Source organism: Aphelocoma coerulescens, chromosome 3, assembly GCF_041296385.1.
Source record: "Aphelocoma coerulescens isolate FSJ_1873_10779 chromosome 3, UR_Acoe_1.0, whole genome shotgun sequence".
NCBI classification, from domain to species: domain Eukaryota; kingdom Metazoa; phylum Chordata; class Aves; order Passeriformes; family Corvidae; genus Aphelocoma; species Aphelocoma coerulescens.
In genome coordinates, this window is record NC_091016.1 from 79,332,036 (window position 1) to 79,345,391 (window position 13,356).

Here is a 13,356-nt window from a genome sequence, read left to right on the forward strand (position 1 = left end):
GTTCCATGGAATTTTCTCCTGAGCTCTACAAAATCTGGCAGTCTAGAAATGTGAGCAAGCTCCACAGAAGTTTGCAGGAAAATTCAACGTTAATAAAATTCAGGTGCTACTTTCTTCCTCATAACTTCCCCCTTTTCATTTAGTGTAGCTCCCCAAGGATGTGAACATGCCTTTTGTCTACATTAAATGTGTGTGTGCCTGCCTGCAGCTGCCCATCCCCTGTAACTTTCTAACCCAACTGACCAATTTCACTCACATACTTTGCAAATGTAACCATTTCAAAGACACTAAAATTCCATCTAATTTCATTACAATCTGTGACTATCCCAAATCTGTGGCTGCCACTAAAGCAGAAATTGCAATCCAAGTCAAACTTTATCAGGCACCAATGATTCATCTGGAAAAGGTGGTGGGAATGCAGAAAAAAGCTTCAGTCAGAATATTCATCTTACTATGTATCAGATGATCTCACCAAAAAAACAAATCTAAAGGAATTTGCTACTTCCATGATCAAAAAATTACCTTTTATACATTCAATTGTGAGACGAATCTCATGGGTGAATCTCACCCATTCTTGTATTTCCTCAGCCTGTATTCCCAAGGGACTCCTCTCAGAAATGCCAGTTTTATTAAGGACCATTAGATTCCACACCTTTCTCCCCATCTCCCTTCCTTGCAGACACCAAATGCAAGCTGGATCTCAAACAGGCCTCTGAAATGAAGCTGTAACTTTTCTGCCTGCACTAGCTTACATACAGTAGCTATCCAGAGCTCCCATTTCCAAACTGCAGTGTTCCCAGGTCCTGGGGCTGCAGAAATAAATGTTGTTTTCACCTGCTGCCCCATGTGACCTCTCCAATAAAAATCTTTCACTGCTGTTCTCTTCTTCAGCCGTATCACCCCTTCCTTCCCTCACTTCTCCACTTCACAGAGAGATTTGTAATCTGGTGATTAGTAAAGGATAACTTCTATATTCAGGTATGGCTGAAAATAACAGTCACTGAGACCACCCAAAAAGAGGCTTGATTTTCTTCTCCTCTCTGAAGGCAGTCATTGTGGAACAACAGGAGGCATCTAATGAAAAGCCAGAAGAACTTGCCCTAATTTGTTTTAAGTTTAACTCTCTGATAAGACTAATTCCTTATTTTCCGAGGGCTACTATATATTGATACAATAACATCAATTCCAAAAATCCATAGAGCTGGTTTGGCACAGTCAGGATGATCTCCTTAACAACCACTTCCAAATTCTCTAGATTCATTCCATGCTGTTACTGTTTTTTGTTCCTTCCCTCACAAATTTTCAGATACAGTATAGAAAATTCTGAGTTTATAAAATTCTATAGGCTACTGAATATTCTATACAATAGAAATTTCTCACATTTATTATTCAATTTGCAGCAACTTATTTTTATTCTCCTTTTTCAGCTTTGTATTTTAAGTTAAGTAGAACATGGGAAGGAAGGATGAGAAGACTATGCATTCTTAACAGTGCATAAAAAAGTAATTATATGATGTATGAACAGGAAAGCATTTCAAAGTGAGGCATATTGTTTCATAACTGTGGGCTGTACCAACTGCTTTACAAGCACAGGAACATGATCTTTCATGTTGCTCCAATTAAGCTGGATCCACTATTATCTGAACATCAAAGCCACAAGTGTTACATCCACAGTGGTTTTTCCAGGTCTAATATCCCTTACAGTGTGAGTGCCTTAAACTTGGAACTCCCGGAGAGAGGAGACTCAGGAGCTGTTCTTGGCCAAGCATGGCTACATCAGGTAATTTCCCCTGCAGTACCAAGTGGTTACAAAAACTGCAAGGGACCATGTGGGATATTGGCTCTGGAATTATCTTCACATTTGCACCAGATACCCACCCACGGCACTGTTAACTGTAGCCCACCCAGGATCCAGTTAAGCCGAGCACAAGCAGCTGCTGCAGAGCCATGCCTTAGTTGCTTTCTTCTATGGCACACTCTGCTGTGCACATCAAGGAGGGTCTTTGGGAGATTATTCTGTGGGGTTTGGCTCATGTGAAAGGCTTGTTCGGAAAGAACTTTAGACACCAAGTATCTACTATGCTGGCATCTTCATTACAAGCTACTGGCCCCAGTAAAACGGAATCCAATTGAAACTTCTTGTCCAAGCCACTCAAAATTGCCTTTTGTCAAGCACAGTCAGGAACTTACTTTCCAATTCCTCCTTCCTCCAACAGAAAAGCTCGTTTGTTCTTATCTACTGTAAGATTGAGCAGAACTCCACATGCAGGAAAACAGACATCTCGGTTCTTGGAATCGAGCAAAGCAATCATGAACTTGTATACTGGATTGTAAAGAAGGAAACAATATTACTAGGAAGATGGATTTACCATACAAGGGGCACTTCAACATACTTCTTAAAAATGTGTACTTAGAAAGCACTCAAATGCAGGATACCCTATCCAAAAATTCACCATTGTAGCGTATTACTGTGACATTTGTAGAGGAGGCACATGACAGAGTAACATCATGCTGGACACCAGCTTCCTTTAAAACAAACCAGAAATTCTAGTAATAAAAATACACCAAAGAAATGTGAAAATCCCATCAGAAGAGGCTAAGTTGACCAAACTGAATTGCAACTTACTTCTTGAAAGTATCACCCCCCTTTCAATCCCAGAGTCAGCAGAAACTGCAAGGATTTGGCATCTGGCACTCAGAGGGGGAAGTTGCCCCAGACTGCACCAAGTCCAACTGGAAGTACAGCAGCCTGGGGCTCCTGCAGGAACCAGGCACGGAGCAGGTGCAGCATCCCACAGCACCTGCTGGCACTGACTCCGGAGCTGTGGAGCCAACCCCAGCCAGGGACCTGGGCTGGCCTCACTGGGAGGGAGCCTCTCAGCAATTCTTGAGCGTGGCACAGCGACATCACCGTCTCTCCCAGCTGGAAAATTCAGTCCTTTGACTGATATTGTTCACCAGCAACCAGCTACTAAGGGTCACTTCTCCGTTTTCCCCCAAACACAGTGCTGTGCCACTCTTGGAATAAAGGGTTGCATATTGTAGCATGATCACCTCACTTTCAGCACCAACAGGCAGACCAAAAAAAAAAAAAAAAAACCAACAACTTTACAGTGAACTGGTGTCTAATTAAGCTGATGACACACGTTCTGTGGATAGCAAGGAGTTGCCATTTTTCCCAAAGCTCTTTAGATACCCAAAGCAAAAGGACTTGAGAAGACTTGCATCCTGCTTCACCCCAAGGCAAATGGGAGGTCTTTGCTGAGGCAGTCAAACATCCTAACTGCATGTTACAAAGTGCTAACAAGCTGTCGAATATGGGAATCAAAACTCTCAGATTATGAACCTAAATGAGAACTTAGTTGGACTTTCATTTTATATCATATCGCTACTAACCTGCAGGATCTGAAAAGCTATTTGAGTAAAGGGAAATTTCAAATTTGAAACCTTAGGAAAAATAGAGTTTTTGTAGCGTTTACCTTTGTGAAAGTACCACAGCATATTTTTCCTACTCCAATATTTCCATTTTAATGAAACTGAAATAAAATGGTGTTTATAATGACTATTACTGGATTCTAATGTTTGCCTAATTTGCAAAACATCAGGGAAGATTGCTTCTACCCTTTTAACTGAGACAGCTTATTAACAATCTTTTCTTTTTTAAAGTGTGGACATTTAAAAATAGAACTTCTACAAATGCAAAAGTAACTCACTCTTTTTCTGCATGATGAAGTCACGGATCTCATGATGCTGGGAAAGATTGCCAAAGACTCTGACAGCCTCCACAACTACATCCATATTGTCACTCATTAACAGCTTTAAAAGCACTATTGTTTTGCAGAGAAATTAAATAAAAATAATTACTTTTAAATCACAAATACATGGTTGGTTTTTTATCAGTAAATATCAGAATTTAAACAGAAACAGCAATAAATGTAATAAATGGGAGCAGTTGTCTGTCTGTCTGGTGGCAGCAAAGGGGGTGAGCTGATGGTAGAACAAGAATTAAATTGTGTAGGGCTTTGAAGATAAGACAAAGAGCTCCAATACGGGACAAAATGCAAAGGAACAAACGAGGAGTTATGGAGACAGTCTAAGCACATTTGTAATAATGGGAGCCAGTTTTGCTATGAGTGGGCTCATGTGAAAATCCAGAAAGACATAATAAAAAAAAAGTTTTAATATATAAAAGAATTTATTTAGATTCTGAACAAATGGTCTTAGGGTGGGATGTCTCCTAAAGCTCAAATTATTTTCTGACATTAGCTCTGTTTTCTCAGTGCTGCTATAACAAGCAAACATTTTCTCTGAACAACTACTTAATATTGTCCCAATCTGAAGCATTCACTTCCTTGCTGCTTTCCTGCTTAGTAGTTGCACATATGATCAGTGTGTACTTCAGCAGTAGGAATGGGACCTTCAGCACTTCCTAGGAAGAGCTACTATCATGGAGGATTTTGGTGCACGGCAGAGGAGTGATGTTACAGAAGTTACATTTATCAGTCTTCTGTAAGTATGAAGCAAAGCTCTGAAATCAGTCCATCATACAGAAGATTCAAATAAGTCAACCCTTAACATCACAGAAGAATGAGAGAAAAAAAATACAGAAGAGAGATTGGCTTTGCTCCCATTACTTCTGCCTCTGGATGTTGCAATACCGACACACCTTGAACTTGTCTTAAAGAGACATCTGAAGGGATTTTGTCCACCACTCGTATCAAACAGCAAGTATTCTCAAAATGTCTGCTGGAGCAGAAAGCCTGCTGGTTTTCCATCTAAAGGTTTCTTCTTTCCTCAGTTCAGGAAGGTGATGGGACTAGTTCCACATGCCAACAAAGAGGACAGGAAAGAAGTAATTTGTTTCCACACTTTTCCAACCAGCAACAAGAGGCAGCTGGCTTATAGGTGATAAAATGAATCGTGACAGAACAGCAGAGCTGTTACCTAGAGAGAATATGATGTCTATCAGTCCCAGCACTGGGCTGACAGCCAGGACATGTTTTCCTATTCCTCATTCTACCTGTTGTGAGAACTTCAGGTTCTGTCTCTCCCCAATGTCTTGTCTATTTAGGCAGAAAGATGTGCAAGACACAGACTCTCTACCTTTTGTACAACATTAACACAACAGTTGCAGAAATCAGTGCAGTTCCTACACATGACTGACTGTTGTCCATAATGTCAGGGGAGAGAATCACACAATACAATATTGCCAATGGATTTATAAGCCAGAAACAGACAGAAATCAAACTTTGCATGTACAGAAAGTAAAAAGAGGAAAAAAACCCTCTTGCCATATTCTGATTAGAAGTAAAAAGCAACATGATTATTTTGGCTCAGGTATATGGATTTTGAACAAATCTAGCAAAAACTGCTGAACAGAAAACAATATGCCAAAACCCTTTGTGGAGAAAAAGAAGGGGTTCTATGAACAATCCAGCTATTTTCAAAAAAGACAACAGAGTTATTTTCCAAAAGAATGGGAAATCATTATTGAAAGAATTTAGCCCTATGAACAATATACTCCTGCAATATAATACAACAAAATGTTATCAGTGTCTTTACTTTCTGTAGTGTCAGAATATTTCTACGTTCTAGAAGCTATACAGAAAGTACTAGTTTAAAAGTCCTTACTTTCAGCAATGTGTAGCTTCTTGTCTTGAACTGCAGAATTCTTCACTTGGTAGTAGGACAAATTGTTGATTGTTGTTGCAGCATTGATGACCAACTCTTCACAGTCATCTACTGACTTGTATTCTGAGAGTAAAAAAAACCCCAAAACATATGCATATGTAGATACACAAACACACATCTAATTTTGCAGTGCATTCAATCCCAGAAGCAAACTGGGTAATAGTTTACATGGCCACTACTACAGTCAACCCTTCTGCTGTTCAGTAACATGGCAGAAGCTACCAGGAACACCTGATCCAAAAATGGCAATACAAAACCACTCTTTCCCATTATTAATTTTCAGAAATCATTGTGACTCAGGCAACATGGTTTAAAATCTACTTAGTTAATACATTTTACAAATCCTGTTTGCTGCTTTAAGATGGCACTGAGGAGAGTCTGCATGCAGAAACAGGGCTGTGTGATAGACATGGAGAAATGCCAAGGACTATTATACTGAACTGTCAGGTATCTAGGAAAAAAAATGGGAAAAAAAACCCCTTCAACAATATTTGAAAGATTTTTCTCTTAGAGTTCCTGACAGAATGTTAACCCATGTGTAAGTCTGAAAGGCTTATTTGACTGAGGTTTCTGGTCTCAGAAGCCAAGAGTGAAGGAAATAGAAGAGGGGTAAGTTCATAGGTAGAGAGAACATTTTGTAGTAAACTGACTGATACAGTGCTCAGGAAGAGGGGGGGTAGCAGAGAGAAGCTCTGATGGCCAAAAGCACCTACACAATCATTAAGACATTAAGACAGTTTCAACCCATGAGACAGAACCAAGTTGTGAGTGTGACTTGTCTCATCCCCCATGACTGGTAAGACAGTGTACAATCAGGTTGATTATCTTAACATAATATTTAATGTTCTCATTACACATACTCATTACACATTACACATACTGAGCTGTTTAAGATGTATCTTGTCACAGCTAAACTCTGTTATGGGGAGAACAGACCAGCCCTGGTCTGTAATTAGATTTGCAAGGGTTTCAGTAAGTGGTAAAGGAATTGCAGTCCTAATCCTCCATTTGGAGGGAGACACTCTCTTCCATCTGAAAGAGATAAAAAGGTTGGAAGACTGAAAAAGAAGAAAAAAGTGAGAAAAAATTCTTTGAAGAGGCCAAAAGTTATGGGTGCAGAGAACAGAAAGAATACTTAATCCAAAACAGTCACAAAAAATGCAAACCTTAAAAAACACCAAACCACCACCAAACACATCTATACAGCACCTGATAAGAACAAACTTTCCTTATATATTAACTCTCAATGAGATGTGTTTAAAAAAAAATTTGTTTTCTTATCTTTAATGATCCTATCTGCAAATCTGATCACTGAATGAAAGACTTCTACAACATCTTTCCCCGGATACTGAAAAGTCAGTACCAAAGCAGCAATGCTTCCACTGTCTCAAACAGGCCTTCTACATAAAACAGTTTATGAATATCAGCCAATTGACTTTGGGGTTTTTTTGCAGTGGAAAGTCCTAAACTCTCCTTACAGGGTGAACGAAGATAACAAACACAACATAAATTTTATTACCTAGTACTGTAACAAGTAATCCTATAACAGGATGGGCAGCTGCCAGAGCTGCTCCTATGCTAGGGTGAATGGAAAGGTTGGCCAGCACTCTTATCAGTTTTATCAGAACATCTTCTTCTTCTGAAGGATGCTGTAGGTGTTTTTTTCCTTTTCTATCACGGTACCATGTCTGTGCATTCAAATCAAGTTCATAGTAGGTTTGGAATAATGATGTCAAGGTGTTAATACTTTCTTTTTCTTTAAAAAATTGCTCCCGGGACTGGTCATTCTTTGCTGTTAAATTACCAAGAATGAAGATGATACGGATAACCAAATCCTGCAACAAAATAAACAAACCATGTTACACGGAAAACATCAGAAGGTGGTAGCTGCTTAAAAAGAAGATAATACTTCATTTGCTTCCCAATTCAGATAGTAGCACATCCAAAATAACAGAAGGAATGCCAAACACAGCAACCAGAAATAATTTTTTATGCTACCAATTTTCATAACCCAATTTACAGAAGAAATCAAAAACACCTAACAGAACTAGTATAGCACTGGAGTAATTACTAATGAGATATACTTAGTACAGGTCATCTATTTTTACCAAGCCCACAGTAATCTTAAAACATCTTAAAACTGCACTTTATATAACTAGAATAATCATGTGGGCCAGAATTCAGTAACCTTTCAAGTAAGCAAATGTCAGCTGCGATGGGCAGAGACCACAACCTTTCCTTTTCTAGGCCTGGTACCCATTGTAGAGGTTAAACTCCTTCCCCTTGATTTGTTACTGTTAACCCAAATTAGGTTTTATTAATTTCGTTGTTAATTCCAATTGCTTACAGATAGCTGAATTATTTGTTCCAGATTTTTACCAGAAATATAATCTAAATTGACTGGTCTGTAATTCCTCAGTTCCTCCTTTTTCTCCTTTTCAAAACAGGCACCTCACAACCTTGCAATTCTTCATAACTTTTCAAGAAACCCAGGGATTGGGATCCCCCTTCTCTTCTTTTGTAAACACCAAAAGGTAAATTTCATCAGCTGGTTTGACAACATTAAATATGCTTCAGCTTGTTTTTCAGTGATAAAAGAATCCAGGCTGAAGTAGAGATTATTCATGTGGTCATACATAACCCTTTCAGAAAAAGAAGCCAACAAAAAGGCATTTCCCACTTCACTATTCACAGTGGTATCTGTCAGTAATGCTCACCTTCTTCTGAACACCAGAGCAATTATTTCCTTGTTGTCTTCTCACCATAGTATAAAAGCTTTTGTTTCTCTTTATGTCACTTTGTAGGCGCACCTCATATTGTGCTTTGTTTTGGTTTTTTTTTATTTTATATGCTCTTCCTACCCTTTTATTTTTATCATTGCTGAATGAGACCTACTTTCTGTTTCTGTAAGATATCTTGAGATCTCATTAACCAAGTTGCTCACCTACAGCACTTTCTAGCCTGACCTTCATTTTGTACATACTGAGATACAGCCTTTTTGTGGCAAGACCAGTGGATCCTAACTGAACAGCATTCAACAACATCCCCATCTTTTTTTACCCACCAGTATGTGATAAGCAAAAACTAAATTCTGAAAGTCTGAAGTAACTCAAATTTAATTTTTTTAAGTCTGTAGCTTTATCTTAACAGTGAAGGTAAAGTAACAGCATTTCTTCAAGTACATCAGAACCATCAACCCTTAGCTGCTAACCTGCTGTACTTGCACTAACCTAGAATTTTGCTAATCAATTCATATGCTGTTTTTCTTCAAATATCATAATTATATTTACACATATTCTAACCCTCCCTGGTATTAGTAACCTAAGTTAACCAGGCACAGTCCAACTTGTTAAAGTATACACACTAAAACTGAAGGAAAAAAGACGTTTCGGCAGCAGCTCCTTCTTGGATACATGCCTTCATCAGTAAGTTTCAGGTTTTAAGCCTCTGCCACAAGACACTGGCAATAACATCCTCTCAGGAAGATGAGTGCTATCTCTGAACATGAGAAGCAGCAGTCTCCTAAGTGAGGAAATGGTTTTCACATCCATGTATTTAATAATATCACTCTGTAGGACCCACTTCCATGTTTTTTTTAACTAGGCATCATATTTTTCTTAGCATCTAAATGTCATCAAGACAATTTTTAATGAATATTCTTACTGACTAACCACTAAGAGCTTCCACCTTTGCTGGCACAACACCCAACTCACAAAGGCTGTAAAAATTTGAAACAAACAACTGATGAATCAGAAGAGAGAACTGAAAAAAGCAGGCAGTCTAGTTTGACTCGTTTATATTGACTTTCTAATTTTGGTCAGAATGCTATCAGCCCAGCAACAGCTCTACCCAATCAGAAAAGAGACAAACAGGTACCTCACAGCAATCAACTGGTATTTTGAGAAGTGTGATCTCAGCTGTGCTTTCCACCTACAGCCCAGCAAAACAAACTTATAAAATACTTCTTTTTTAGCTAAGCACATCCGGCTTTAATAGAATAGTACTGAAGTTTCATTATCTTTGACTGAAAATTTAACTAGCAAAGTCAGAGGAAAGCTGTACAACTTCTCCTGAGTCGTACAATGCTCAAGAGTTTGTATTATTTTTGGCTGTATTTCTTTAAATGCTCATGGGTAAGGACTGCAGGCATAAGAAACACCACCTTAGAATGGCTGTGTAAAAAAATACATGCAAAGCTACACGATATTTTGAAACTGCTTGCAAAATTAAACCCATGCAAGGCCCATGGGCCTTTCTGTACATAGCAAAAAATCAATATAATAAATGGGATTACTGTGCATTTCTATATCTTTGAAGTATTAACTGCATATGGAATTTCAGACATTCTTTCACACTTACAGAAAAATTACATTTATCATATCAATGTATATAATATGCATGTTTTAACATGTATTGCACTAAAGACAAATTAGATTAAAGATAGGAATTACACTCAGTTATTTCATCTTTTTATAGTGAGGCATTCATGTGAGACATGATGAACACAGAGTGTACTCAAACCTGGGTGGAAGGCTATATAGGAGAGCATACAGCTTCACTTACACAAATAAATTTGAACAAACAAATCAAGAAAAGCTTGAGAAGATGTTTTTCTTTGCTTCCTATCTGGGAAGAAACGGTGGTATTTTGGGTTTTAAGGTGGTAATGGCACCACATACTCCATCAGCATTTAACTCTTATTCTTCTGGCAACTGGAACATAAACATCTGATCATCACGGATATAAATGACTTTTTTGCTTATCCACTTGTGAAACGCTCTTCTCTGCACTGCCCTAGTAGCAAAGGTATCTCATGTACCTGCTGAGTCACAGGACCTGACAACAGTTTATCTTGGCAATTAAAAGTACACCTGCCTTTCAGTGTAAGCATGACGAGCACAGGTACACACTGCACAGGCTTACGTATCAGTAGGAAAGGAAAGCAAATTAGGTCAGTAGTTTCTAACTAAAACAAGGTCAACAAGGAAGGACAGTCCAATCTAGAACATGTGAACCGGGCCAAGTACCTGTTGTTACTGTATCTGGTTACTTTATTGGGCCTTCAGAATGGGGAGGATACTACAAAACAAAAGGTCAGATGCCAGCGGCTGAGTTCCTATTGAATCATCAGCTGTAAATGAAATCTGCTTTCCATGTTACACAAATTTCAGGGGAGTTAGTCAAAATTCTACCACCTGCCCTGCTTCTCATTCAAATCTAATTTACACTTCACTTCCAAATTTGTATTTTGGCTTTATTGTGCACCTTGGAAAGAAAATTTGGGAGACTCTGATAGTCTACTTATAGGAAAAATTACTGTAGTTATACTAACCCGGAGCTAAGCTCTTCCAAATACAGTAAAGATTCATCTCAAAGTGACATTCTACCTGTGAAAATTTCTGTTTAAACCCAGAAATGACAACTGTCACAAAATGAAACTCAATTTAAGGAATAAAAAAATGGGGAGAGGGCAGTGGTGTAGAACACCCTGGAAGTATCAAAAGCAAATGGAGAATGTCTTGACCGAGGAACGTGAAATAAGGAGCACAGCGGAGCAGTTTTGCCACAGTGACAGCAGGGAGTACTTTGTCAGTAAAGAGAACCTCCTTGCCCCCAAAATATTAATGCATTTGAGGAGAAGGAGAGGCCATCAGAAAAATGTAATTATACTTCTGTGTATCCACACCATAGGACTCTACCAAATAATTTCTACCCCCCCCAAATCTGATCTTTTCAGCTGACTTTTCTGAAAAGGGTTCATTTGCACTTAGTGACTTTCAGCGATCAAGAGCTCATGCTTAGGTTTGTTTGTGGACACCTGGAGACCTGGGAAAGGTAAAGAAAAGCAAGCACACTGTCACCAGAGCATCTGACAAAAAGCTGTGTTTGCTCCCCAAAAAAGGAAAAGTTCAGAAACTAAATGAGTTGAAAAAAAAAGTTGAAAACCATATCCCACATGGTATTGCTCTAATGACTGCTGATCTCTCTGGTTAAAATCTTTATTCTTATTACTAGGTTAAATTTGTACAGCTTTAGCCCCTATTTCTTAGTAACCCTTTTTTTCCTAGATTAAAGACTGGCCTACTAACAAAAATGTCTTCCTTGCGCAGATTCTATTAACAGGCAGCTTGCTAATGGTCTGACCTTTGTCATTGAAAAATTAATTTCCTTGGGGGATTTTAACTCTAATAATTCTTTTAGTTTTTTTCAGAAGTATTCCCAAGCTTAAAGCATCGTTTAAAGAAACTAAATCAAAAACTACAACAACATATTTTAATAACAGTGTGTCTCACCAAGCAGTAATATCTTATTGTTACTATTTGATATTCTATTGCTTCCCTATCTAGTCATTACATACATTCACTTGTATCTTTTGATACACCAGCACAGCAGGTTTCTATACAATACATGCCAATGAAGACTGGCTCATTATAAACTTTGAACACTGTATTTCTGATAATTTTATACTCAGTGTACAGATCACATATTCTGCACTTTTCATAACACTTCTGCTTTTTCTTTCAGACAAAAAAAGAAAAAGAAAAAAAATCACAACTAAAGCATTAGGAAGATGCACATACACTTATCAGGTCAGCACTCTGTCAGAAATCATACTATAGGGAAAGAGTGACCTTCTGTAGTTATTCACGTTTATCAGCAGGGAAATTCCTTCAGAGCCGTCAGAATACCTATCCTAGAATTGCTACTTCCTTCTTGACAAAAGAAAGCTAATTTAGATTGATCAGTTATGAATATGCAAGTATAAACACAAAAGACAGGAGAAAAATCTTGTATTTTTTGCTCTTTAATGATCAATAACTATATTCCGTTTTTAAAATTGTCCTAGTCACTATTATAATGTTGGGCTACAACTGAAAATATGCACTAGTAAATGTATGAGAAAAGAACCACATTATTGATGCAAGTTCTTTGTAGGGTTACCTTGACAAGCACTTCAGCAGAAGTAGTAGCATAAACAGCACTCAATCTCCACTCAGTTTGTTTCCTCTGCCATATTGCTGCCTTAGTATTTGTGATTAAGGAAGTATTTGTGTGGCTGTTCAACAAACTAGATGGGAAAGCAATGCAGATGATAATCAGGAAAGGACTGGGGTTCTTTTCTTCTGTTTTAGGGTTATTGGAAGCTGGGTCGGTTCTCTGACATGGTGTATCGTGCTGTCACACAGACAACTGTCCTCAGCCCAAACAAGGGATGGCACAGAGGAAAAAGTGAGTAACCAAAACACAAAGAACTCGTGGGTCAGCACTGATAACCATTTATTTAGAAGCAGGCAATACACGTAGAAACACACCACTGCCCCCAATAACAATGTGAAAAAAAAACCCCTTTGGTATCTCATAAGACTGTGATGTCACTGAGCAGAATACCAATAACACTCTCAAAGCACTTAAAAGGCAAACGTGAATCTGAACTAAACACAGGTGCAGCACTACACTACCTAGGGAAGAGCCTGTGGTTGGTTTTGGGCAGTACACAACTTATGTTACATGACTGACTGAAACAGAGAGATGGTGGGGGCCTGGGAGCTCATCACAGAACTCTCCATAAACCAGCCAAAATACAGCCAGAAGGACAAGTCACTGCATGCAAATAAGCCTTTGCCTAATCAATAAAGCCAGAAACAAAGTGGAAAAGTTCCCTGC

General features: G+C 38.5%; 1 protein-coding gene across 8 annotated transcripts in view; it reads right to left on the reverse strand.

Annotated features, from left to right (window-relative positions):
- ARMC2 (armadillo repeat containing 2) overlaps positions 1-13,356 on the reverse strand; it is a 71,040-nt gene that overhangs the window by 4,607 nt on the left and 53,077 nt on the right. For 4 of the 8 annotated variants that reach the window (XM_069011014.1, XM_069011016.1, XM_069011013.1 and 1 more), the window contains 4 exons: positions 7,211-7,526; positions 5,632-5,754; positions 3,714-3,827; positions 2,191-2,323 (listed from right to left, as the gene is read on the reverse strand). In XM_069011014.1, coding sequence (XP_068867115.1) covers positions 2,191-2,323; positions 3,714-3,827; positions 5,632-5,754; positions 7,211-7,526 — 686 coding nt within the window. Of the gene's footprint in view, positions 1-2,190; positions 2,324-3,713; positions 3,828-3,975; positions 4,945-5,631; positions 5,755-7,210; positions 7,527-13,356 lie in introns of those variants that run through there. The other 4 variants (XR_011149953.1, XM_069011017.1, XM_069011018.1 and 1 more) reach the window with 4 other exon arrangements.